Raw genomic sequence first — 27,962 nt, 5'->3', positions numbered from 1 at the left:
GGGGTGTCAGCGTATCATCTTGTTACATTTTGTATGGAAAATAGAATTTTTATTTTCTCAATAGAAAGCATTCTTTAAAAGTATAAATCTGTATTTACACAAGCATGTATAAAAATATATAAAATATAAGGGTTGTTGGGGGTGGGGCTTCTTTCTGAGTTCTTGAGTCTTGGGGGTCCCAAGCGGGCTCTCACTCAGGTGCCTGGCCCGCCCTGGAGCGATGCCTTTAAGGAATGAAATGCCCCAAGAGCAACCAGTGCCACCCACGAACCACCTCAGAGCTGGTTCTGGGCAGTAGGTGGAGGGAGGAAAGGGATTTGCTAGCACATTAGCAGCCCCTAGGCTGATCCTCTGAGTAAATACCTGGAGAAAGATTAGCAAGAGGGTGGGGTGGGGGGGCAGCTGGGCTGGGTCCACCCACCCCGAATACCATGATATGGCAGCAAGGGCCTTGGTTCCCTGAATGTGAAGTTTCCTGCTCCCCTCCCTCTCTACTCCCTGGCAGCGTCCTACAATGCTTTTCTCAGCTGCTCTGCCCACTAAGTCATTGCTGGGGGGAAATCGACCCCGCATCTTGGCCACCTGACGTTGGAGCTGTGTGTAGGCCTGGAGAGCCTCTTCTCTTCCTCTGCGAACCCGTGGGGCCATTGCACCTTGTCCTGTTAGAGCAGCGCTTGGAGGGGATGGGGAACAGCCTTGATTCTCTTTATGTCACGGGTCGGGCCTGGGGTCTTCGGCCTCTTCGTCTTGGTTGTTGGGGTCCTCAGTCATCGGAATCCCCTCTGGGGCACTCGGGAATTTGGGGAAGGAGCATCTGCAAAAGAGAACAGCTGGCCTTAGAGGGCATGCCAGTGGTCTTCCTTTTCTCTAGTAGTAACCGTATTTATTAAGTGCTCACAGAGTGCGGAGCACTGTACTCGGGGCTGGGGGGAAAAGATCCACAAGTGAGACTTCGGCAGGATTCCTGACCTTGCACAATCTAAGAAAGTGGGGAAGAGTTTGGAGACAGACACAAAAGAAAAGATGAAATAATGTTCACACAAAACACTACAGAAGGCAACACACGGGAGAATTCACAAGTCTGGGAGTTAAAGGGACCTATCAGGGTCTCGGGGTACCGCCACTTCCAGTCGCATCCAAAGCTTTCTGGGGTTCTCTAAGTAATAGCGGTCGCATGCAGCCACTGATTGCACCCCTGCAACCCTGAGTGCACAGGGCCACTCGGTCTCCCACCACTATTCAGGGAAAGGCTGTAAGAAAAGGCCAATCCAAAAATAGTCCCCACACCTCCATTTTAGCTATTATTCCCATCCTTCCCATCCCGGCTCCCTCTGCTCTCCAGCACCTTTCACCATAAGGAGCCAGATGATTTGAGTTTCACCCTCGTCTCCTTCCTGATTGAAACAAGGAGGAAGGGAAGGGGAAGGAACAATAAAGATCCTGAATACTTAGGGGGACTTTTGAAAGGAATTAGAAGTAGTAGAAAGGAAGGAAGTCCACTTTCACTTTCAAGACCTCTCCGTGATGTCTGCCAGGCCAAGCCAGTGCTCATTTTTCTGGTTGGGCCATTAATAGTTGAGCATTGAATAGTTGAAATAGCATGGAACTGGGAGACCTAGGACTTGGGTTCTAATCCCGGCCCAGCCACTTGTCTAATGTGTGACCTTGGGAAAGTTACTTAACTTCTCTATCCTTCATCACCTCACCTGTAAAATGGGGATTAAGACTGTGAGCTGTATGTGGGATAAGGACTGCATCCACCCTGATGATCTTTTATCTATTCCATTGCTTAGTACAGTGCTTGGCACAAAGTAAGTACTTAAATGCCATTTAAAAGAAAAGCTGCCATCCTGAAAGCTTGGAATGATGTGAGAATAAACAAAAGAATTAGAAATGCGTTTGGAGATATTCTGAGGAAAGGCACATACAGGTGGTTTTATCATCGGCGAACGTTTTGAATATTGCAAATCTCCTTCTTCTGCCTACCATACCGAGGACAGGGACCCTGCGGACAAGGAACGGATCACTTCCCAAAAGGTTAGTACAGTGCATTGCACCAACAGGGTACTGAGTGCCCAGAGTGTACCCAGCACTGGGCTTGGCTCTTAAGGAACATACATCGCAAGTAGTAAGACAGAATTCCTGCCTTTGAGTTTACAATCTAACAACGAAGACAGACCCACATAAAAATGAGCACATAACAGGTGAGGATTGGCATCATCGTCTTACCTCTGCTTACATGCCCAAAATACCCCACCAAGCAGGATTACAACCATGACCAGACCTATAAAGAAAGCACAGAATATTAATCTCGGCAGAAGATCCAATTTTACTTCTAAGAACTCTGAAACCCTTGAATCCTTGCACTGATGGGAGACTGCCAAGTCCATTCTTGCTATTTAACATTCCATTTTAGGGCCACAGGGAGACCTGATTCTTGCTTCTAGGGGCTGACATCCAAGGAGAAGACAAAGGCAAAATGATCTTGGATGTAGAAATGCACTGACTTTATGCACTCTCTACCCTTCTTTTGATGTGTGATTCAGCGGTTTTTGTTTTTTTGTTTTATATGATATTTTTTCAGCGCTTACTATTTGGCAGGCACTGTACTAAGCATTGGGGTATATAGAAGTTAATCGGGGTGGACGCAGTCCCTGTCCCACACGGGGATCACAGTCTTAATCCTCATCTTACAGATGAGATAGGTGCAGAAAAGTGAAGTAACTTGTCCAAGCATCATGTGACTTCCAGTGCTGGGCCCCAGCCCCCATATGAACCAGAGGTTGTTGGGGGAGGGTTTGGGGTTTGGGGTCCATGGATGCCTGGAGGCTGGGCCAGGAATTGAAATGTGAGGAAAGAGGGAGACAGCATCAAGGTAATAATGTTGGTATTTATTAAGCGCTTACTATGTGCAGAGCACTGTTCTAAGCACTGGGGTATACAAGGTAATTAGGTTGTCCCACATGAGGCTCACAAGCTTAATCCCCATTTTACAGATGAGGTAACTGAGGCACAGAGAAGTGAAGTGACTTGCCCACAGTCACACAGCTGACAAGTGGCAGAGCCGGGGTTCGAACCCATGACCTCTGACTCCCAATCCCGTGTTCTTTCCACTGAGCCACGCTGCTTCTCTAAGTGGGTAAGTGGGAGAGGCTATTTCCCACCCAGGAGGGGAGGGCGAGGGGCAATGGAGGCTACGGAAGTGTTGCACACCTGACCCTGGGCAGTGGTTCTGGAAGAGGCCCAAATGAACTGAGATGGGAGTCTTTAAACAAACAAACAAAAAAACCAAATAAGCCCCTAAAGGCTGGGAAGAAGAGTAAAGAGGCAAAACAGGGAAAATACATAATTTGGGGAACAGCCCCCAAAGCAGTGTGGCCTAGTGGAATGAGCACAGACCGGGGAGTTGGAGGACCTGGGTTCTAATCCCAGCGCTACCACTTGCCTGCTGGGGGACCTTGAGCAAGTGACTTAATTTCTCTTTGCCTCTGTTTTCTCATCCGTGAAATGGAGATTCAATTCCTATTCTCCCTCTCTAGATTGTGAGCCCCGTATGAGACAGGGACTGTGACCCACTTGGTTAATTTGAATCCATACGTACTTAAAATAGTGCTTGGCACATTGCAAGCAAAATTATTATAATCACTATTATTAACGGCCCCCTGGAACAAGCGCATAGTGGCCATTAGCTGGCACAGATGAGACTGAACTAGAGGGTTTAGGGAAGCAAGGCAGGAGTCCCAGACTCTGAAGCCCGATAGTTATTTGCCCCAGAAGAAGAAAAGACGGAAGGGCAAGAGTTCAGTACCGGGACCTATTTGCAACCAGATGGAAGAGCCCGGCCCAAATCTGAGGAGCATTTTTTAGAATTGGATGTTTTTCCATGTCCTAAGTCAAACCCACTGGAATTCTGAGGAATTGATATAATTCCCTACTTAAGGGATTAGTCTTCTGATGCCCTGGGCTGATTGGTTCTCCGGAGAAACCAGCTTCTGTATGTTTGTCTAGTAATAGTAATGGTTGTTATTATTAGGTGAACCAGCTCATTTACCAGTTATTATTATTATTGCATATGTTAAGTGCTATGTGCTAAGCACTATTCTACATGCTGGGGCAGAAACAGTTTATCATATTGTACACAGTCCCTGTTCTGCATGAAGGTCATAGTCTAAGTAGAGGGAAGAACAGGTATTTAATCCCCATTTTATAGATAAGGACACTGAGGCAACAGAGGAGGAAAGTGACTTGCCCAAGGTCCCACAGCAAGCAATTGGCATAGTCAGGATTAGGACCCAGGTCCTCTGACTCCCATGCCTGTGCTCTTTCCATCATGCACACTGCTTTCTTATTATATAGCAAAGCCACAGATTCAAGCTAATTAATTAGATTAATTATATTAGAGGCAGAAATGTGTGTGTCAGAGAGCATGATACATGGAAGTTCCATGCTCTAAAGGCTACTTATGAATCCCATAGAATGAAACTCAGAGGCAAGAGCAGTGCTTCCTATTTTGTGACCAAAATATCTGAAGGTTAAAGGAAAATACAGTAAAGGGAGAAGTTGGAAAGTGAATGATGTCATTAAAGCTGGGTTAGTTACAACTGCAAGAATCAGCAGAAAGATTAAACAATGACAGGGCCTAAGGGGATTTCTTGATTGATTGCTTATTGGCAGAAGATTAGCCTGTGCAGTCAGTAACTCCAAGTTGCAAGTATGTTTGAGAATCACTTTTAAAACACAGGGAACTGTATTAGGGACCGTATCAGTAGACTGATTAATAAGTCTTAGTACAGAGAAGCAGTGTGGTATGATGAATTGCTTACTACATGTCTGTTATATTGTACTCTCCCAAGCGCTCAGTACAGTGTTCTGCATGCAGTAAGTGCTCCATAAATGACTGACTGACTGACTGACTGCTACGTGCTGGGGGAGATACAAGATAATCAGATCAGACATAACCCCTGCCTCATACAGGGCTCACAATCTAAGAGGTAGATTTAGAGACGAGGAAACTGAGACCCAGAGAGGTAAAGTGACATGCTTGGGGTCACGCAGCCGGAAAGCAGCAAAGCCAACATCAGAACGTGTCTCTCCTGACTCCCAGTCCTAGGCCCTTTCCAGCCAGGCCGGGTTGTACTGCCCTCTCTCTCTCTCTCTCTCTCTCTCTCTCTCTCTCTCTCTCTCTCTCGTGGTTTCACCAACAAAAGAAAGGTAACCCTGGCCTCCAACAAACCATCCCTCCCAGGGAAAAAGCCCAGCTTGCAGAGGAAAGAGTAAAAGCAGCAAACTGTGGGGTACTTACTTGTGACAGAGGCAGACACGTACTGCTGAAACCCTGCAAAACAGAGAAAGGAATAAATAGTGCTCCCAGCCAGACCTCAAGGCTGAAGACCCAAGCTTTTTGACGAAAACCCTTCAGCACATTAGAGAGAGTCAGCAAAGTTTTCCACAATCAAAGAAGCTGCCAGCCGCCCTTTGGGAATCCCTGACCTGCTGAATAAAGTGGGTGGATCCCGGGAGAAATCCCATTTGGGTGTTAGGAACATTGTGGGCCAAATGGAGAGTTTTGGTGGATGAATGGGAGATCCTCCACAGAGAGGGCCAGGTATCCCTTAGGAAAAAAAAGCAACCAACAAGAATACAGGAAGCTTGTTTAGGGCCATGCCAGTTATCGTCCTATCTCCCTACTACCCTTCCTTTCCAAAATCCTAGAACGAGTCGTCTACAATCGATGCCTAGAATTCCTTAACTCCCATTCTCTCCTAGACCCCCTCCAATCTGGCTTCCGTCCCCTCCACTCTACCGAGACTGCCCTCTCTAAGGTCACCCATGACCTCCTTCTTGCCAAAGCCAATGGCTCCTACTCCATTCTGATCCTCCTTGACCTCTCTGCTGCCTTTGACACTGTCGACCATCCCCTCCTCCTCCATACCTTATCTCACCTTGGCTTCACGGACTCTGTCCTCTCCTGGTTCTCCTCTTACCTCTCTGGCCGATCATTCTCGGTCTCCTACGCTGGAGTCTCCTCCCCCTCCCATCCTTTAACTGTTGGAGTTCCTCAAGGGTCAGTTCTTGGCCCTCTTCTGTTCTCCATTTACACTCACTCCCTCAGTGAACTCATCCGCTCTCACGGCTTTGACTACCATCTCTACGCAGATGACACGCAGATCTACATCTCCGCCCCTGTCCTCTCCCCCTCCCTTCAGGCTCGCATCTCCTCCCGCCTCCGGGACGTCTCCACCTGGATGTCGGCCCGCCACCTAAAACTCAACATGAGCAAGACTGAGCTCCTCATCTTCCCTCCCAAACCCGGTCCTCTCCCAGACTTCTCTATCACCGTGGATGGCACGACCATCCTTCCCGTCCCGCAGGCCCGCAATCTCGGTGTCATCCTTGACTCGTCCCTCTCGTTCACTCCACACATCCTATCCGTTACCAAGACCTGCCGGTTTCACCTCTACAATATCGCCAAGATCCGCCCTTTCCTCTCCACCCAAACGGCTACCTTACTATTACGGGCTCTCGTTATATCCCGGCTAGACTACTGTGTCAGCCTTCTCTCTGACCTCCCTTCCTCCTCTCTCGCCCCGCTCCGGTCTATTCTTCACTCCGCTGCCCGGCTCATCTTCCTGCAGAGACGATCTGGGCATGTCACTCCCCTTCTTAAACAACTCCAGTGGTTGCCTATCGACCTCCGCTCCAAACAAAAACTCCTCACTCTAGGCTTCAAGGCTCTCCGTCACCTTGCCCCTTCCTACCTCTCCTCCCTTCTCTCTACCGCCCACCCCGCACACTCCGCTCCTCTGCCGCCCACCTCCTCACCGTCCCTCGGTCTCGCCTATCCCGCCATCGACCCCTGGGTCACGTCCTCCCGCGGTCCTGGCACGCCCTCCCTCCTCACCTCCGCCAAACCGATTCTCTTTCCCTCTTCAAAACCCTACTTAAAAATCACCTCCTCCAAGAGGCGTTCCCAGACTGAGCTCCTCGTCCCCCTCTACTCCCTCTGCCATCCCCCCTTTACCTCTCCGCAGCTAAAGCCTCATTTTCCCCTTTTCCCTCTGCTCCTCCACCTCTCCCTTCCCATCCCCACAGCACTGTACTCGTCCGCTCAACTGTATATATTTTCGTTACCCTATTTATTTTGTTAATGAATTGTACATCGCCTTGATTCTATTTAGTTGCCATTGTTTTTACGAGATGTTCTTCCCCTTGACGCTGTTTAGTGCCATTGTTCTTGTCTGTCCGTCTCCCCCGATTAGACTGTAAGCCCATCAAACGGCAGGGACCGTCTCTATCTGTTGCCGACTTGTTCATCCCAAGCGCTTAGTACAGTGCTCTGCACATAGTAAGCGCTCAATAAATACTATTGAATGAATGAATGAATGAAAGTGTGGCAAAGGTGGAGAATGTCAAGTGCACAGAGTCCAAGGGCTCCAAGATCTCAGATTCCACCCATGCCACCCTGGCCCCATTTCTTCTGCCCAGCAAGTTGCATCCAGCTTTTGTCCCTAGAATTCCCCCATTCAACCTGTTACCTCCTTATCTATGCAGGCATTATCTGGGTGCCATCAAGGTACCCAAAGTCATCTGGGTTTTTTTTTGCTCTGACTACATGATGAGGAAAGCCACTCCAACATGCCGGAGCGATTTGCAGGAGCAGGTTGTCATGTGGTAGCAGCCAGATCGCTCCAAAACCAAGCCACACCTGCATCTGAGACAAGTACTTTCAAAAAATAGTAAGCTCTGCCCCTTTCCTTTTCCCCATTCCTCTGTATGTTCATCATTTGTCTCCTAGTTGTGTAGTTCCTCCTGTTGGACACCCTTCTCCATTTTTCCTTTGAACAATCCCGGGTAAGTCTCTCCTGCCCTACTTTTAGTCCTTAGGAGAGGAGGCAGGAGGGAGGAGGGAAGAAAGGAGGAGGGAATGAAATGAGCTCAATTTTAAGTGTCTGTCCAATTGCTCCAAACCTTGTCCAGGCTGGAGACAACAGTGCAGTGATAATAAGACTTCTTTTCAAGGCTGAATTAAACCTGATCTAATTCTTTGGTGGGGCAGCGTGGCTTAGTGGAAAGAGCACGGGCTTGGGAGTCAGAGGTCATGGGTTCTAATCCCGGCCCCACCACTTATCAGCTGTGTGACTTTGGGCAAGTCACTTAACTTCTCTGTGCCTCAGTTACCTCATCTGTAAAATGGGGATTAAGACTGTGAGCCCCACATAGGACAACCTGATTACTTGTATCTCCCCCCGTGCTTAGAACAGTGCTTGGCACATCATAAGCGCTTAACAAGTGCCATGATTATTATTATTATTACAAGGTCAGTAATTCGCATCTGAGCCCTTGACATTTTGCAATTATGTTGACTGTAAACTCCTTGTGGACAGGCATTGTTTCTACCAACTCCCTTATATTGTACTTTCCCAAGCACTCATTATAGAGTGCTCTATACACAGTAAGCCCTCAGTAAAAACCACTGATTGATCTCTGCTGTCCGTAGAACCAAGGTTCTGTTCACTGGCATTGGCGAGAGTTGCCCTCAGGTCCCCCACAAAAAATGCTATGGCACTTGGGCTTGTGGGAAGGGGGTTAATTCTACCATTTCCTAGTGTAACAGACTTAGCCTTAACAGAAAGCAAGGGAGGGATCCAGGGTTTGTGCTGTATGCCGTCGTTCTAGAAGACCAATGTCGATTGGGTCTATGTGATCTGTCAGCTGGTTGGGTTTGTTGACTACAAATTTAGCTGATGTCTAGTTTTTGAATTTACCCTATTGTTACTTGTAGTAACTCATAGCTTGCTGAAGGGTTGAGAAGCATGTGTGATTGTTTATGGGAAGAAGTGCATTTTCTTTGATGTTGGGATTGTGTGTCTGAGGAATGTCTGGCTAAGTTGGACAGTTTGTTTAGACAGTGCTCCCAAAACAAGAGAGGAGGACTGAATAAGTATTTTACAAACCAAAAGATGAAGATTTGAGCTTTCCTACAAATGGAAACCTAACAGCAGGTTGGAAACATTTCATGGAAATCTACGTGTGTCTCATCCCCACCAGGATCTTAACCGATGGATGGCCAATGTCAGAAGACTGTGATGCTCATACTCCGATGTCTAAGGATTGACCTTGGATGGGCTGAGCGGTCTGAGGTTGGCTCCTTGGATCGACCTGGCTACCTCTCCCAACAGTCAGTCTGAGGTCTGGGTCTACACTCAAAGACCCTTCTGCCTACCGAGGGGAGCAACAGGCTGGGAGATCAGGGCTGGGCGGTGTGAAAATCAGAAATAGAGTCTGTCCAAAAGGCGGATGTGCTGGCAGGCAAGACTGATTATACGTGGCTCCAAAAATGATAATCTCATTGAAGCTGCAATCTGTGCTCTTAGATTGGATTCAATTTGCCCCACACAGACTCAGAAAATCATGCAGATAAGGTCCCCGGATTTGCTAGCCTCTTGGCTGGGGTGGACGGGGGGAGACACAGTTTTGGAATTGCTGGAGATAAATCAGATTCTCCAAGGCTGCAAGAATGCTGACACAGAGACCTATCACTCTTCATTCCTTGAGCAAATCTGACCCCAGTGAGTGCCCTAAACAGGTGAAGCCACGTGGTCTCTGGGTAGAAGGAATTCTGTCCACCCATGCTGGCCAGACCCAACCGTGCTCTATGGACAGATCAACCCAGGAATGCAGAGAGCGTAGGTCAGAGGTCAGCAGCCCGATATGGTTTCTGTGCCAATCTGTGATGGGCCAGAGGGTAGCTCTTGAGCAGCACCTCCTGGGTTCTGTGGCTTTCTGCCAACCCCTGTGCCGCTCTCCCCACCCCAGAACCAGATAGTAAGTGCTTAATACAAATGCTGACAAATGTCAGGAAGGGAAAAGCAGCAACCAGCAAATGCCACATCTAGAGGAAAACCAGCCCGTCTGATTTGTCACGCCACCCACCTTGGGGACTCCTGGAACAGACTACACGAGAGGTTGTTATTCAGAGCTCTGGGGAATGAAAGGGTAAATGTTGAGGTGCCCCGAGCAGGGGAGGTTGCCTCTTCGAGGGGGCCCAGCTCCCCAGGGTGGTGGCAGGACAGCGGTCTGTGTGGTAACTGGTAACAGCTAGGGTTACCTCGAGACAATGCAGAGAGCCACTTGCTGGTGCCAATTGGAAACTGAGGAGGGGCCCCTCTGCGATGTACGAGGAGCTGCCCACTGATCAGCTGACCTGTACCCTCTCCTAGTGCTCAAACATGTGCAATGGCAAAGATGAGGAGCTTTATGAAGCAAGAGAACAGTCTGAACAGTCACGCCGAGCACAAACTAAGTCTGCACAATAGGCTTAGTGTGGGTGGCAAGGGATAGGACCAGCATCTCTCCGGCAGTGCTCATGCAAACCACTGGTGATAATCTGTGGGCACGAGGATGGGGCGGGGATCTTCGGGGCTTTCGGCCAGGGGCCCAGCCAGCAACCTCAGCTCTGCTTGTATGACAAACGCATGTCTCCATTGGAGTTGGATAACCAGGGGGTGGGAACTAACCAGTAGCACTGGCCCAGGCCAGGACCCAGAGGCCATTGCCATTGCTTGGGAACGTGGAATAGAACATTGAGTCACTTGGGATTCTGGCTGACACAGAGAAGGGGAGACAGCTGGCTCAGCAACGAGGCCGGACCTACCCATAATGACCCCGTCCCCGTGCGACACTGGCCCTCTCCCCGATGCGTCTCAACCTAAGGATCGGGGACAGGATACCCCCACTGGAAGGACCCCGGGGGTGGATTGGGCAGGGGCTGACCTGATGCACTGTGGGTGCCAGGGGAGGTCTGTGCCTTGATCTGTGATGTTGGCTGAGCTGTGGCTGTTGAGACCCGGTTTCTGGTGGTGGTGATGGTGGTGGTGATGGTGGTGGTGATGGTGGTGGTGATGGTGGTAGATGGTGTTCCTGGTGGAGTCTGCGGGAGCCCTGGCTGCGAGGTGGCCCCTGGCGGTGCAGAAGAGGTTGGGGAAGTGGATGGTGGCCAGGAGGCTGACTTCGGCACTGGGACCACCTCGGTAACCGCCGTGCTTTCTGGCTTGTTGGGTGGTGTGGACGTCTCTGATTCTCCAGGGAAGTCTGGGACATTGGGAACATTAGCATTTAGAACCAAACAGCTGAATCACAGTCCAGGCCGATGGTCAGACTGCTGCTCTGGTCCCACCCCCCCCACTTCCTGACTTGACACTCAGAATTTGGGGGGTTTGTTATTGTTTTTTAGTGGTACTAATTAAGCGCTTACTATATGCCAGGCACTGTACCAAGCTCTGGGGTAGATACCACTTAACCGGTTGCACACAGTCCCTTTCCCACATGAGGCTCACAGTCTCATGTTTAGATGGCAAGGCATGGGAAACCCTGAATTCCTAGAGGTTCAGGGCCCTCCTAGGGGTCAAGCTACCATTGTTGATCACAGCTGGGGAGCCATCCCATAGCTGAGGCTGTCTGGACCCCTTCGGCAGGAAAGGGGAGGGAGGTCCACGCTTGAATGTAATACGCCAGGAGAGAAGGTGATAGAACTATTCACAAGATTTCCCATCACCCGCTCACATCATTTTGGTTTTTCATAGGGTCATAAAAGTATTAATACTAATAAGGGCACTTTTGAAGGGCTTATGATGTGCCAGGAACTGTACTGCGCTGGGATGAATACAAGCAAATTGGGTTGGACACAGTTCCCAACCCACATGGGGTACACAGTCTTAATCCCCATTTTACATCGAGGGAACTAAGGCACAGAGAAGTTAAGTGACTTGCCCAAGATCACATAGCAGACAAGTGGCAGAGCCGGAATTAAAACCCAGAACTTTCTGACTCCCAGGCCCATGCTCTATGCATTCGGCCACACTGCTTCTCATCATACACAAATATACAAAAAGTTGCAAAAACGCCCCACATATAATCTGCTCTAGGTTTCAGATTTGATTGGAGGATTAAGAACTTGGTCCATAAAGTACGGGGGTGCCTAAGGGAGCCAGCTCCCTGCAGTCGGGGGAGGGTATCTCATGTACCTGCCTTTGTTTTCCACCCTGCACCTCACACAAGTATGTGTTTGTGTGTGTGTGTGTGTGTGTGTGTGTGCGCGCTGCAAACAATCAGTCCACATTGGCATACCCAGTCAGTTCAATCTGCAAGGGCAAGAGGGAGGGCTCTCTTAACTAAGGTAGTCGGGGACACCATCCATCGATCTGACCTGAAGGCCTGACAGGAGGAGGCAGATCACCTGGGACAATAGAAACCGTCATTCTCCCCCTTTCATACCATTTCATGCTCCAACCCCATCAGGTTCCCAGAGTACTACATGCAGGGGGGCTATGGCACAAGTCTGGGTTAAAATTGCTCAATCCTTGACCTGCTTTATCACGTGATGTTAGGTTAGCACATTCCCCCTGGGAGTGGTATCCATAGAAGGGCTGACCACATCTGTGGCAGGTCTGGGGTCTTCCCAGACTGACATCTGTCCGTCCCACCTCCCCAACTCGGCCAGATAGAGTGGATCCCTTGGCCTGGTCTCCCTCCGCAATGGAGGGGACCCCCCCAGAGTTTCTGACTCCAACCTTCCTACCTTTTCTGGGCGAGGTGGGGGTCTCTGGCCCCGACGTCATGGCCGTGGATGTTATTTCCAAGGGTGAAGATGTCATGAGGTGGCCCATGGTGGGATCGCCTGGAGAAAAGAGGGGTGTCAATTTGGGGTTGATAGCTCTGGCTCTACCAAAGGAAGAGACGGGGCTTGGAAGTATTAGGGGAAAGGAAGTAGCTAGCTGGAATGAGTCGGATACCACCCTGACTCTTGAGTGATGGATAAGATGAAACTCTAGGGCTCTTTTTGCCTTTGACGGAGATGTCTATCATTTCAAGCTTGGGGTTGAGAAATGTCCCAGGGACTCAGGCCCCTGGGGGTAAGGAATTCAGTAGATAGTTCCTGCTCTCCATCCTCTCCTCAACTTCAAAAAGGAGTGGGTCAGAACATGGTCCACTGGATGTTTGACCAATCTTTTGTTGATTTAGTCCAACAAGTGTGTCCCCTTCTGCCTCTCTCCTTCCCTACCAGTGGGCTGATCTTGTTTTTTTCCAACATCTGGATAGAGTGATAGTAAACAAGAGCTCAAAAAGTCCTACCCGATAGAATGGAAATACTGGGGTCTGACCACACCCAGCCCAGTACCCGTGTGATACAGGAAATCTAATTTTCTTTTTACATGAGCCCAGCTAAGCTTTTGGTAGAGGGACCCAACCTGTCTTTTATGCATGGACGAGCCTCTCTACTCCCACCCAGCAGTCTTCATCCCTCTCCTTGTTTAAATCACAGGTCATGGCCGCCTCTTCCAGGATGTTTTCCCTGATCGACCCCATCCATTCTCCAACCCACCAGCACAAGACATCCCTCAACGCCCTCTTGTTAATATACATGAACAAGCTTAAGCTGATTGTCTGTGTCCGTCTTCTCTATTAGACTGAAAGCTGCCCTCCTCCATTTTTTCATGGTTCTTGTTAGGTGCTTTACTATGTGCCAGGTACTGAACTAAGCGCTGTTGTAGATACGAGCTAATCAGGTGGGACACAGTTTCTGCCCACATGGGGCTCACAGTCTTAATCTGCATTATATAGATGAGGAAACTGAGGCACATAGAAGTGAAGTGACTTGCCCAAGGTTACACAGCAGACAGGTGATGGAGCCAGGATTAGAAACCCAGGTCATTCCGACTCCCAGACCCATGCTGAAACCACTAGGCAACGCTGCTTTTCTCTAATATGGGCCACCCACACTATCGTTCAGTGCTGCACAGAACATGTCTACCATTGCAGTTTTGACAAGCAACTGATGGCCAGAATCTGCCCTAGAGAGTCCTTAGGTCTCAGGCAGGGGACTCAGCCCTAGCACAGAATTTAGATCTGTTTCCTAGGAGCGGCCTTGAACCCTTGCCTTGAACTGGGCCTCCCCTATTCTGCGCCGTTCAACCAGTTGCTGCCAACAGCCCAGCCCACCCTGTCCCTAAAGCCCAGAGGGATTCCCGCAACAGGAAAAGATCACCTACGGATGCACTCGATGTTGGGATTTGTCCAGTGAGCCGTGCCCGTCGACTTGTTGAACACACACTGGATGAGGCTGGAGGTCCCGGCTTTCCGCTTGAAGCCGGTACTGCAGACGTAGCGCTCCCTGGATTTCATTTGGTGATTTTTCACCTGGATGTTGGCATTCTTAACTGGCTGAGGGGTGGGGCACGTAACTCCTGAATGGGAAAGGAGAGAAGGGAGGCCAGAGTAAGACTTTGAGTTGATAGCTTCTTTCTTCCAGGAGCACAGGAGGCATAAAAGACCTACCAGCATTTGACATGGGTGCCGGGGACCCTCTTGGTCCTAGGAGGATGGTGGATTCTTGAGACACTCACCCCATGCCATCTAAAACACCACTGAGGCTACCAAGTCACTGAACTGGTACTCTGTCTTGTTAGAAACACCAAATGCCTCCCACATCCTACTTTTTGGGGTTTTTATTAAGGTATTTGTTAAGCATTTATTATGTACCAGGCACTGTACTAAGTGCTGGAGTAGATACAAGGTTGGACGCAGTCCATGTCCTACGTGGGGCTCACGTCCTCAATCCCCATGTTACAGATGAAATAACTGAGGCCCAGAGACTGCCCAAGGTCACACAGCAGACAAGTGGCAGAGCTGGGATTAGAAGCTAGAGCCTGACCTGAGCAAGAAATCAGGTCAGGCCTGATTTCTTAGGTCTACCCTGGCCTACCTGACAAGTTGGTTCAGGCTTCTTTTGAGGATGCTATCACAATTGTGTAGTGGCTCCTGGGGCTGCTGGGAACTAGTCCCGTTGGCCCTAGGGACAAACAGCCAAGTTTGGCCCTTCCACGTTTACATCTCAGTGCCCCAGTCCCTGCGTCTTGGGCTTTCCAGCCCCAACCAAGTCAAGGGCAGGGAGAGGCTGTGGGGGCCTGGGACCAGAGGGGGCCAAGCTGCCCAAACCTGATTGGGAGCAGACCGTGCCAGCCCAACCTCCCGAATGTGGGTGAACATCTTGGGCAGGCTGGGACTGGGAAGCCGGCTCCCCTCAGACCCAATGACCCGCATGACTGACTGGGAGAAGCATGCTGCAGGGGAAGCAGCATGGCATAGTGGGAAGAACACAGGCCTAAGAGTCAGAAGGCCTTGGGTTCTAATCCCAGCTCTACCACTTGTCTGTTGTGTGACCTTGGGCACTTCACTTCTCTGTGCCTCAGTTCCCTCATCTGTAAAAGGGGGATTGAGATTGTGAGCCCCACATGGGATCGGGACTTGCCCAGCTCGATTTGCTTGTATCCACCCCAGAACTTAGTACAGTGCCTGGCACATAGTAAGCGCTTAACAGACACCATCATTATTATTTTTAGGGACTGAAGCCCCTGGAAAATACATGGACTGTGATGCTATGGTGTGGTCACGGAGCCCGGGCGTTCCTGCTAGTGCTACAAATCCCAGAGCCGTTCGGGAATCACTGTGAGCTCAAGGTAGAGTGCGGTGGGGGCTCTCTCTCCCTTTCTTCCCCTGCTCCCCAGGTCAGGCTCACTGGGCCCGGCTGAAAGGAAGCCGGCTGTTGAGCCGGGCCGCGCACTCACTGTGCTAAGCTCGGGCCAGGCCGGCCGGGCCCCGGAACTGGGGGCGGGACAGGGCCCTGGTGGGGGACTGAAGTTCTTGGAAGTCCCAGTGGGTGTTTGACTCCTAGTTTAACAGAAAGGAAAGGGAAGCATCAAAGTTCCAATACCTGCATCAGCAGCAGATTGGGCCCCTGAGAGAAAAAAGAGAGAGAGAGAAACAGCTGAGTCCAGTGTCCTACTCCAAACATCATTTAAAATTAAGTTTTGAAACCAATCCAAAAACCAGGGGTGGCAGCACTGCAGGGGAAGAGTCTAGTAATGATTTACCTGAGTTTTAACTAGTGTTGAAGATGAATATCAAATATTTGCTAACCCATGATGTCTTTTCTCAGTCGCCTCTTCCCGTGGAGAATAGAATGAAAAAGTATTGACATTCTCTCTATATGGCCTACCTTGCCATAAAAAAAAAAATCAACTTTCACTTCCCTTGAAGATTTCCCCCAGGCTGCTTGCCCCAGAAGATAAAACCCTACAGGTGAGTGTGTCATGTCTAGCAATCAATCAGTGGTATTTATTGAGCGCTTACTGTGTGCAGAGCACTACACTAAGTGTTTGGGAGAGGACAAGGCAATAGAGTTGGTAGACATGATTCCTTCTCTCAAGTAGTTTACAATCTATGGGTTTCCTCTTTGGCCCACTAAAGCCCTTTGGCACACCAAGGGTTAACAGGCCTGGCTCAATACTCCAGTTACTTCATTCATTTAGTTGTATTTATTGGGTGCTTTCTGTGTGCGGAGCACTGTATTAAGCCTTAGGAGAATACAATACAACAATAAACAGACACATTCCCTGCGCACAATGAGTTTATGGTCTAGAGGAGCTTATCTACTTCCACAGCTGATGTCTGGCCAAGCATACCCCTGAATTAAACTCAACTTGAGTCCAGGCTTGATCAGCCTCAAAATGAATTTAGACTCAGAGTTCAAGCTGTACTAAAAATATATATATATATATATATATAATATATTTTATATATATATAATCCAGGACCCATTTCACAGTCAAATTCCAGATAACGTGTACTCCAGAGTGGACACTGCTTGAGGGCCAGGGCCTACCCATTTCAGTTGCTTTATTTAGTGCTCAGCACAAGTGGGGGCTTGATGATGGGCATGTTCAAACCAATGCTTCAAACAGTGCCTAGTCCCGGGTGTGGCTAGCGGGCAGCAGGCAGCATCCATCACTGCCTCGCTCCCAGGAGAGCAGGCATACTGCCCTCACCACAGTGGGAGGGAGGGAGGGCGGGTGGGAAGAGAGTGGGGGATGGGTGGATGGTGACATGGATGGTAGCAGAGACGGCTGCCAAATCAGGCCAAGACCCCGAAGCTTCGGCAGGTGAAGCAAGAGAGATGTGCATGCATGCCCGGAAGGGAGGGAGTGCGAGGCGCTGTATGTGTCTGCCTCTTCCCCCCCTTCTGCCATTTCTGAGGCCTCAAAAGCCAACAGAAGGTGGGCTGGGCACAGGCAGGCTGGTGCTTAGGCATGACCCTGGCCTGCGGCCCAATCCGAGGGAGTGCGAGGCGCTGTATGTGTCTGCCTCTCCCCCCCCCCCCTTCTGCCATTTCTGAGGCCTCAAAAGCCAACAGAAGGTGGGCTGGGCACAGGCAGGCTGGTGCTTAGGCATGACCCTGGCCTGCGGCCCAATACTTGGTCCCCCGGGGACTGCCAACGTTCTCCTCCCCGCAGCCAGTGAGCATCAGCCCTGCCCAAGATCACCAAGCCACGCCCCATCAACCACCTTAAACTTTCCACTGCATTAGGCTATAGAACACAAGCCCCCTTGTGTGGAGCAAACCGATACTGAATCCTGCATCCCCGCCATCTCCCACACCTCCACAAAGAGCAGGGGAGCATCAGAGACGGCAGGGCCCAGGGTTCCTACCCTGCTGAGCACCACCCTCTACCATCCTGTAGACTGAAAGCTCCTTATGGGCAGAGAGCATGTCTACCAACTCCGTTGCATTGTACTTTCCCAGGCCCTTAGTACAGTACTCTGCACACAGTAAGCACTCAGTACACACCCATTGATGGATCACTGCCATCACCCCCAGGTAGATGGTCACTGTCGCTGATGCAGACCGAACAAGGCCCAGCCCCTGAAATGGAGCCCGATGTTCTCAAGTGAAATGGCAAGGAGTGTTGAGGAGGGCCCAGGAAAGAAAAGGAATTTCCTCAGACAGAACCAGATGATCCCCCTTGACTTCTGGGAACAGAGCCACAGGAAAGCAAATGCCTCCTGGGGGCCATAGACCCCAAGATCTTTGTTTGACATTTCATCCGGATGCCAGCACTTCTGGTAGCTCACACCCTTTTGTCTGGGCACCTGGGCAGAGAAATGACTCAATGGGAAACTTCAGTTTCCACTTGGGCAATACAACAAACAACTCATTTCCCAGGGCAGCTCTGGCATTCCTGCTAGACCACGCTCAGGTTCAGCAGAGAATCGTATCTGCTGATCTCCCCACCTCACTGGGCTGAAGAAGGCAACTTCCCTCCTCCTGCGCTTTCATTCCCAACAAAGAAAAGATGACAGATAAAACTAGGAAGGCAACCAGTGCCAAAAAGTAAATGAAGAACTGGTAATGATTACCTAAAGAAGCTATATATTTTCAAGGCCCTGGGCCCTGGCATTTTGCATCCTCATTTATCACATGAATCAGCTAAGGACATTATAGAGGAACTCGCTGTCTAGGATCAGTCAGGCGGCAGCACCATCCTTCCTGCCTCATGAGCCCGTAACCTTGGTATTATCCTTGACTCCTCTCTGTCATTCAACCCACATGTTCAATCCATCACAAAATCCTGTGGGTTCCCCATTCACAACATCACGAAATCCACCCTTTCCTTTCTATCCAAACTGCTACTGGGTTCATACAATCAATCATCCTATCCCACTTGGATTACTGCATCAATCTCCTTGCTGACCGCCCAGCCTCCTGTCTCTCCCCACTCTGGTCCATACTTCACTCTGCATCCAGATCATTTTTCTACAAAAACATTCAGGACATGTCGCCCCACTCCTCAAAAAACTCCAGTGATTGCCCATCCACCTCCACAGCAAACAAAAACTCCTCATAAAGCACTGACTTTAAAGCACTCCACTATCTTGCCCCCTCCAACTTTACCCTGCTGATCATCTACTATAGCCCAGTCTGTGCACTTCACTCCTCTAGTGCTAACCATCTCACCTGTCTTGCCACCGACCCCTAGCCCACATCCTCCTCTGGCCTCGAATGCCCTCCCTCCACAAATCCGCCACATGATTACTCTCCCCCCACCCATAGCCTTAATGAAAGCACATCTCCTCCAAGAGGCCTTCCCAGACTAAGCCCCACTTTTCCTCATCTCCCACTCCCCTCTGCGTCACCCTGACTTGCTTCCTTAGCTCTTCCCCCCTCCCAGCCCTACAGCACTTATGTACATATGTGTAATTTTATTTATTTGTATTTACGTCTGTCTCCCCACCTCTAGACTGTAAGCTCGTTATGGACAGGAAATGTGACTGCATTGATGTACTGTACTCTTCCAAGTGCTTAGTACAGAGCTGTGCACACAGTAATTGCTCAGTAAATACAGTCAAATAAATCAGTGAAATTATTGAGCGCTTATTTGTGCTGAGCACTGCATTAAGTGCTTGGGAGAGGACAATAGCCGTGATCTCTGTCCTCAAGGAGCTTACCATACAATGGAGAAGACAGACATTAAAATAAATTACAGAGCATCTATTAAGCACCTGCTGTGTGCAGATCACTCGACTGCAAGCTTGGGAGAGTACGAAAGAGTCAGACAGCATGGTCCCTGATCTCAAAGAGCTCACAGTCTTAACAGGGGAGACAGACGCTCAAACTGCAGATAGAGGGGGTAATAGGGTATATAAGCTACGGACAGACAAGTTACAGAGGCTGTGGTAACTCAAGTGCTTTGGTGGCACAGAAAGGACGAGGAGGCAGTTGGAAGATTAGCGATTCTTCAAGAAAGACCTTCTGTGACTTCAGAATGTGATCCCTAAGCCTGAAGCCCCGGTCCTAAACCTCGATTTTGTTCATGATTGAAATTTCATTTCCATGCTGCTACTTAATGAGTGTTGGCCATTCAGAATGTGGCAATGGTATTTATTGAGCGCTTTCCATGTGCAGACCACTGCAGTGAGGGCTTGGGACAGTACAACAGAGCTAAGTCTGCTCTAAATTGTCGAGAGTCATCCCTGGGTTTGGATAAGGGGCTGGGAGGAAATCAAGTTTGGGAAACACTATTTGGTAATGACAATGATGCTGAATAACATATAGGCCGGAAAGCATTAAAAAACCCTGGGAATGCTCTATCCTTCTGCTAAGATTTCTCTAATCCCTTCAGTTTCGTGATAGTTGTCACACATAGTAGTGTGATTGGGCTATTTTCAAGGGCTGACAATTACAAAAAACTGTCCAAGGGCCAAAAATGTGCTCATCCAGCTGAGTCCAGAGTGCTGAACGTGACCATTAACCTCCTCCTTCTCCCGGAGGCTTAGAAGCTAGACAAGGGATTTCCATTTGAACTCCCTTAAAACTCACATTCTGCTTGGAAATAGGGTAGTTAGGGGGACCACAGGTGCATGACCATTCTTTTCACATCATTTACTTAGATCTTGCACTCTCAAAGACAGCCTGGTCTACTCTCATTGCAACTTGAGGTTTCAAATTTCACTATTGTTCCCCTTGAAGATTGTCACTTTTTAGTGTGTCTCTAATCCTTCTGTCAAACATTTCTGCTTGATGAGGAAGTAGTTGGCCCAGCTCCCCTCAACCAGTGGTTTTTAAAAGAAAATTTTGCCATGGTCTCTTTAACATTTTGGTGGCTGCTCCTTTCAAAAAAATATGCTTATAATAATTTTTTAAAAAAACTAATTGACAGGTGTGAAACACCATTGCAAAGGCACTCATTAAAACTCACTTTCTGTCTGTTTGAAAGTATTCACCGCAGGAGACCTGTGTGTGCTTTTCCTCTTGATAAAATTCTTACCTGCCATGAATGAGACCCAGCTGCAATTCCTTCAACTATGTAGCTAAATTTTGCTACACTGTGGGTGATTCCAATCTCTGAAATGACCCACATCTCCTCTTTGGGTATTTTTTTCCTTTTAAATAACGACAAGTTGGGGACTGAAGTACTTCACATTTTACATTCATATCATGGCCTAATGGCTAGAGCAGGGGCCTGAGAGTCAGAAGGACCTGCGTTTTAATCCCAGCTCCACCATTTGTCTGCGGTGCAACCTTGGGCAAGTCACTTAACTGCTCTGTGCCTCAGTTTCTGTCAAATGGGAGTTAAGACTGCAAGCCCCATGTGGGACAGGGACCATGTCTAACCCCATTTGCTTGTATCCACCCCACTGCTTAGTACAGTGCCTGGCACATAGTAAGCACTTAAGAAATACCACAATTACTAATATTATTATCATTGGGTCATCCTTGGGCAAACCTCTCTGTCCAAGCCTTAGTGAGGACTAAAACCTGATTCTCCGTTGCGGCAGGCAAGAGTTCTCTTTGGGCCACTGGGTAGGTGTTCGAGAATGGGCCTGATGTTCTGCCAAAACAACAGTCTCCACCGTCAAACTAAAACAGCAGAGTCACCACCTCACTATCTTGCCGCTTTAATTATTCTCCAGTGGAAACACCAATGGCCTGCTGAATTAGCAGCAGGTTTTAAATCCCTTCAACTTGTCCAAAATATGCAGGTTCCAGTAGAGGCCATACTCCTTGACCTGACGAGAGTGTACAGTTTAGCGGGAGAAACAGACACAAAATAATTTACAGATAGGCGGAAGAAGAGTTTGGAGATGGATATGTGGCAAAGTAAATGCACAAAAGAGCTCTAGAAAGTTTGAGATTTTTCTGTTTTGTTTTAAATATTTAAGTGCTTACTATGTGCCAGGCACTGTATTAAGCACTGGAATAGATACGAGCTAATCAGATTGGACACAGTCCATGCCCATGGTTTCACAGTCTGAATCCCCATTTTACAGATGAGGTAAATGAGGCACAAAGAAGTGAGTCTCTTGCTTAGGGTCACATAGCAGGTGCGTGGAGGAGCCAGGATTAGAACCCAGGTCCTACTGACTGCCAGGCCCATGCTCCATCTACTAGGCCACGCTGCTTCTCAGTAAGCACTCAATAAGTACCATTGATTGACTGATTGCAGGGCACCATACTAAGCACTTGGGAGAGTACAATACAACAGAGTTGGTAGACGCATTCCCTGCCCACAACATGCTTACAGTCTAGGGGGGAGACACACATTAATATAAATAATTATATTAAATGATTTATAGATATGTACATAAGTGCTACGGGAGGAAAGTTGGGAGGGTATGATTTGGGACCAGAGGGGAAAAACTAACTAAACTAAAGTCTCTTGGAGGTGGTGGAAACTCCTTAGAACTTTAAAGATGTGGAGACCTGTGGTATTAAACAAACACAACTAAAATAAACCAGTGCAGTTTCTTTTCCAGCTTTATTTTCAAGACTGTTTTTTAGAAATCTGTAGTTTATTTGGGGGAAGGGCAGAGCAAATGTTTCATTTCAAAATCCTCAAGAGCCCCTTTCATCTTAACTTGCTGAGTATATTTTCACTCCTTTCCCTCCCTCTTATCTTCATCCCCACTCCCTAAAAAGAAATGTTATCAAATGAAAAAACATTGACTTCTAGATTGAGCCGTTCAAAAGAGTTGAAAGGGCACAAAAGATAGGTTATCAGAGGCTCAGGCTACAGCTGAAAATGGGCTTTTATTTTGGGGTGAGTGATTCTTGCAAAAACAGTTGTCACTATTAATAATAATAATAATAATGTTGGTATTTGTTAAGCGCTTACTATGTGCCGAGCACTGTTCTAAGCGCTGGGGTAGACACAGGGGAACCTGGTTGTCCCACGTGGGGCTCACAGTCTTAATCCCCATTTTACAGATGAAGGAACTGAGGCACCGAGAAGTGAAGTGACTTGCCCAAAGTCACACAGCTGACAAGTGGCCGAGCTGGGATTTGAACCCGTGACCTCTGACTCCAAAGCCCGTGCTCTTTCCACTGAGCCACGGTATTACAGACAAGAAGACTTCTTGACAGGGCTAGCCACAAAGTTCCCTCCTTTTTCTCTTGGTCTTTAGTGTCTTCTTTCAGGGCCATTGCCAGGATAGTTTGGCTTCCATGGGAGCAATCCCCACCTCTAGCATCCTCCCTGATTCCTGTCCTCTTCTCCTTTCCCTAGCCAAGCCCCACCTTCCCCTACTTTCAAAGTACTCTTAAAAAGCCACCTCCTCCAAGAGGCATTCCTGGATGTTTTTATTTTAAGGTACTTTTCAGGCCCAGTTTTAATCAGCTTGGTCACAGTCCATGTCCCACAGGGGATTCACAGGGGGGTGAGTCTTCACCCCCATTTTACAGATGAGATAACTGAGACAGAGGGAAGTAAAGTGACTTACCCAAGGTCATACAGCAGACAAATGGCAGAGCTGGGCTTAGAACCCAGGTCCTTCTGACTCCCAGGCCTATGCTCTATCCACTAGGCCATGCTGCTTCTCTGTGCTTGGGACTTACCCCCACATCCCCCCAGTCACCTTAACTCCCATGAAAATGACTTTCATTTCTGTCACTTGGATTTATCCTCACACTCTTTCACCTATTGCATGATTATGATTTGTGTTTACTTGTCTCCCCCATTAGGTTGTAAACTCCTCAAGGGCCAGGACCAAGTCTTTTATTCCACTTGTATGTTCCCAAGCATCCGGGAGACTGCTATGCACACAGGAGGCATTCAGTAAACCCCACTGCCCCGCTGATGCTCACTGCAACCTGATGAACAGTGACTAGAATAAGGTGATGCGTGCATGATAGCAAAGAGCTAACCTCCCCAAAACACTCTACCACCAACCTTCCATCACCGCCTCCCTTCAAAAAAAAATTTTGATAAGGAACCATAAAATGCCTTCTGAGTTTGTACAAGATGAGAGCAACACTCTCCTAGGGCTGAGGACTTATCTTCACTGAGTTCTGTACCTGAGTTACCCTCAGTGTTCAAAAGTTACTCAGGCTCTTGAACTCTGATCCTACTATCAAATACCTTCCTTTGAGATGGTGTCAGAGTACAGATGCTGTCCTTGCCAATCTCACATCTGACCCAGAGGACACCAGGAGCCATGACTCAAGGAGCCTGAGGAACACATAAATGAAGTAGTGTGAAAGGCAGGATTGGCTTGGTATGAAAAACTCAGGTCTCAGAGTCAGGAGACCCAGGTTCTTTTTCCAGAACCTCCACCGTGGTAACGCATTGTCCTGAGCTCTTGGAAAAGTACAGCAGATGCAAAAGACACGTTTCTTGCCCAGAGGAAACTTCAATCCTGAATCTGTTTTCCATTTTTGACAAAGTGTTGCCGAGGTTAGAATTCAGTGGCAACTTTCAGTACTGAACCTCCATGGAAAATATCTGACTGCATGGACAGCTTCCCTCGGCTAGGCTGAAAGTTCCCCGTGGGCGGAAATCGCGTCCCAGAATTGTGATTTCAGAAGGACTTGGAAGATGGGGAGAGCAGTAACTTACTGGATATGAAGGGGAAGAGAGTTTCAGCAGAAGGGAGGATGTGAGCAAGAGGTTGATGCTGTGAGGATGAAAACAGAGCACAGTGAGTTGGTTGGCTTGAGAGGTATGAAGCGTGCAACCTGGGGCGTAGTGGGAAAGGAGCTGGGATAAGTAGGGGGAAGGCAGCTGACAGGGCTTTAAGGTCAACAATCAGGAGCTTCTGTTTGATGCGGAGATGAATGAACAACCACTGGAGGTTTTTGAGGAGTCGGGCACCAGGCAGAGATCGATGGTTAGAAAAATGACCCGGGAAGCAGAGTGAAGTAGGGACTAGAGAGGGGAGAGGCCGGAGGCAGGGAGATCCGTGAGGAGGCTGATGTGGTAATCAAATCCATCGCGGTGGCAGTTTGAAGGAGAGGAAGGGGCCGGTTACGGAGATGTTGTGAAGGAAGAATTGACAGGATTTGGTAGTAGACTGGATATAGGGATTGAAAGAGAAAGAGGAGGCAAGGGCAATGACAAGGTTGAAGGCTTGACGGATGGGGAGGATGTTTTCAGTTGTGAAGGGAATATTAAGTGGAGGGAAGCTGAAGAGTTCAGTTCTGGATGGGTTGAGGTTGGGGTGCTGTTGGGACATCCGTGAAGGCAAGAGTTGATGAAAGATCACCAAAAGCAGAGGAATTGGGGCTGATGAGGTAGATTTAGCAGAGAGGCGGTAGCTGAAGCCATGAGCAGACAGGTTCCCCTAGGGAATGAGAATAGAAGAGGATATGGAACTGAGCCTTGAGGGATACCCACTGTTAGGGGATGGGAGGCAGAAGAAGAGCTGGCAAAAGAGACTGAGAAGGCACAGCCAGAGAGGCAGGGCAGCAGTGGAGAACAATTGGACAACAATCGATTTTCATGAACCTGTTAGATATCATGATACCATCCCTAGCAATGAGGCCCTGAAATGCAATTCCGAAACAGCTCTTTGTTAATTAGATTGTAAAATCCATAGAAGTAGTACTGTGGGTCAAGGACCCTAAAAATGTGGAGAAAGGGATAGGGGAGAGACTTTTCAAGGTGGCAGTAGCACCTTTGGTGCCTTGGTGCTTTTGGTACCCTGTGCCAACCTCTAAGGATGGCACTGGCAAGACCTAAGAAGCTTCTGTGAGGTGAACTGCTTTCGGGTAACAGCTTGCAGAAGAAACATTTTAAAAGCAGGCACAACGAAGCACACTTTTCAATAATGCAGCACAGCGGTGTACTGCCGGGAAACAACAGGGGCAGATAGGCTAATGTGGCATGCTGCTAATCAATCAATAATATTTAATGAGTACCTCTGTGCAGAACACTATCCTAAGCATTCATTCAATAGTATTTATTGAGCGCTTACTACGTGCAGAGCATTGTACTAAGCACTTGGAATGTACAATTTGGCAACAGAGACAATCCCCGCCCAATGACGGGCTTACTGTCTAAGCACTTGGCAGAATACAGAGTCCTCTAGACCGTAAGCTCGTTGTGGGCAGGAAACATGTCTACCCATTCTGTTAGATCATACTCTCAATCAATCAATCAAATATATTTATTGAGCACTTACTATGTGCAGAGCACTGAACTAAGCACTTGGGAGAGGACGATATAACAATGTAACAGACGTATTCCCTGCCCACAACGAGCTTACAGTGTAGAGGGGGAGAAGTACTTTAGGACAGTGCTCTGTATATAGTAAGCACTCAATAAATATGATTGGTTGATTGATAGTACGACAGGATCAGTGGACATAAACCCTTGCCCTCAAGGAGCTTACACTAATATAAGGGATAGTTAGAAAGAAGAAGGAAACGAGGCTATCTATATGAGTTAGAGCGTCCATCACGGGCTGGAGTGGAGCCAAGAGGTCTGAACAGAGCAGGCGGCAGGAGGAGTTGGACTGTTAAAAGGAAATGGACAGTTTGTCACGTAATGGAACAAACCGTATCACAGCAGGGATAGTAACCTTGCATCCCTTCTGCTGCCAAGCACGTTAGCCGGGAACACGTCTATTTATTCTGTTGCACTGTATTTTCCCAGGCAATTAGCACAGTGTCAGCGCACAGCAAGTGCTTAACAAATACCACTGATTGGTTGATTGAACCTAAGCCCAAATAACCAAAACAATCTCTGGCTATTTCCCTCCCTTGCACAAGATTTTTTTGTAGAGGGAGCGAACAGCTGGCCTGTTTGCTTCAAGAATCGTGAGCACAAAGGCAGGTGTTGAACTTCATCTACCAACTCCGGACCTGAAAGTGACCCACTCTGTTTCCTCTTGAGGGAAGGGGCCCAGGCTTCAATCGCTGGCATTTATTCATAATTATGACATTTGTTAAGCGCTTCCTATGTGCCAAGCACTGTAGTAAGCGCTGGAGAAGATAGAAGGTAATCCCCATTTTACAGATGAGGTCACCGGGGCACAGAGAATTTCCTGACTTGCCCAAAGTCACACAGTTGACAAGTGGCAGAGCTGGAATTAGAACCCACAACCTCTGACTCCCAAGCCCAGGCTCTCTCTGCCTCAGTGAGCTCATCTGTAAAAGGGGGGTGAAGCCTGTGAGCCCCACGTGGGACAACCTGAGAACCTCGTATCTACCCCCAGCGCTTAGAACAGTGCTTGGCACAGAGTAAGCGCTGAACGAATACCATCCTTAGTATTAGGTGTCGTAAGCGCTTAACAAACGCCGCAAGTAGTATTATTCCTTGAGCGTCTTAAGTGTGCAGAGCACAGTGCTAAGTACTCTGGAGCGGGCGATTCCCCGGCAACGATCTAAAGTGGGCAGAGCACCGTGCTAAGCGCTCGGGAGCGGGCAGTGTCCCCGGGAACGATCTGCAGTGTGCAGAGCACTGTGCTAAGCGTTCAGGAGCGGGCAGTGCCTCCGGAATGATCTCCAGCGTGCGGAGCACTGTGCTAAGCACTCGAGAGCGGACAGTTCCCCGGGAACTATCTAAAGTGGGCAGAGCACTGCGCTAAGCGGTCGGGAGCCGGCAGAACCCCGGGAACGCTCTACGGTGTGCAGAGCACTGTGCTAAGCGGTCGGGAGCGGGCATTTCCCCGGAATGCTCAACCCCGGGTCTGGACCATGAGGAGCGGGGGGGAAGGTTGGTCGGGGCGGGAAGGGGAAGAGGCTGCTGGGCTGGGGACCCTTCGGACCCACCCGCCCTCCCGCCCTCCCGGCGCGCCTGGCCCGGGGCGAGGGGCCGCCGGATTCGCCCCCCGCCCCCCGCCCGACATCCCCGCCCTCGGCCTGCGGCGGGACCATCGCTGGCCCCGGCCGGCCCGCGGGCATCATCCCCCGGGCATCATCGCCCCGGGCATCGCGGCCCCGGGCCCGGCCGGGAGGGCGAGGCTACCTGGCGCTGGCTACCTTGAGGGTGTTGGGTGAGGGTCAGGGGCAGCAGCGGCGGCGGCAGGACCAGCAGGAGCAGCAGCAGGGGCAGCGGCGGCGGCAGCCGAAGGGTCCGCCCCCCGCAGCCCAGGGGCAGCCGGCATGCCATGGGCCGCCGCGGGGCTCCTGGGCCAGCCCCGGGCAGGTGCTCAGCGAGCTGGGCCGGGGCCGGGGCCGGGGCCGGGGCCGGGCATGGAGGCGCGGTGCCCGGGGTGCCCGCGGTGCCCGCGGTGCCCGCTGCCCGGGAGCGCACGCAGAAGCCGCCGACACGGGCAGCCGGGCGCACTCGCTCTTTCGCTTTCACTTTTCCTCGGCGTGTCTCCCCTCCGCCACACACACACACACACAT

At 49.4% G+C, this 27,962-nt stretch overlaps 1 protein-coding gene across 1 annotated transcript; it reads right to left on the bottom strand.

Annotated features, from left to right (window-relative positions):
* Positions 1 to 32: 32 nt before the first annotated feature.
* On the bottom strand, positions 33 to 27,962 carry IL15RA (interleukin 15 receptor subunit alpha). The gene is made up of 8 exons (XM_007656965.3): positions 27,593 to 27,962; positions 15,770 to 15,793; positions 14,049 to 14,243; positions 12,578 to 12,676; positions 10,774 to 11,091; positions 5,303 to 5,335; positions 2,230 to 2,284; positions 33 to 814 (listed from the first exon to the last, which is right to left on the bottom strand). Exons 1-8 carry the CDS (start codon positions 27,960 to 27,962, stop codon positions 712 to 714), a joined length of 1,197 nt encoding a protein of 398 aa, XP_007655155.3. The 3' UTR covers positions 33 to 711.

The sequence above is a fragment of the Ornithorhynchus anatinus genome, chromosome 13, assembly GCF_004115215.2.
Source record: "Ornithorhynchus anatinus isolate Pmale09 chromosome 13, mOrnAna1.pri.v4, whole genome shotgun sequence".
Classification (NCBI taxonomy): domain Eukaryota; kingdom Metazoa; phylum Chordata; class Mammalia; order Monotremata; family Ornithorhynchidae; genus Ornithorhynchus; species Ornithorhynchus anatinus.
The sequence above is the reverse complement of the archived record's forward strand: the minus strand, read 5'-3'. Positions and strand labels throughout refer to the sequence as shown.

What these genes read in the sequence shown, in the direction of transcription:
- IL15RA (XM_007656965.3), bottom strand. Translation starts at nt 27,962, where the DNA reads ATGTGTGTGTGTGTGTGTGGCGGAGGGGAGACACGCCGAGGAAAAGTG. An exon ending in TCCCAACATCGAGTGCATCC is followed by an intron (nt 12,677 to 14,048) that starts GTAGGTGATCTT and finishes TCTTTTCTCCAG; the next exon opens with GCGATCCCACCATGGGCCAC. An exon ending in TTTTGGGCATGTAAGCAGAG is followed by an intron (nt 815 to 2,229) that starts GTAAGACGATGA and finishes TCTCTTTTGCAG; the next exon opens with ATGCTCCTTCCCCAAATTCC.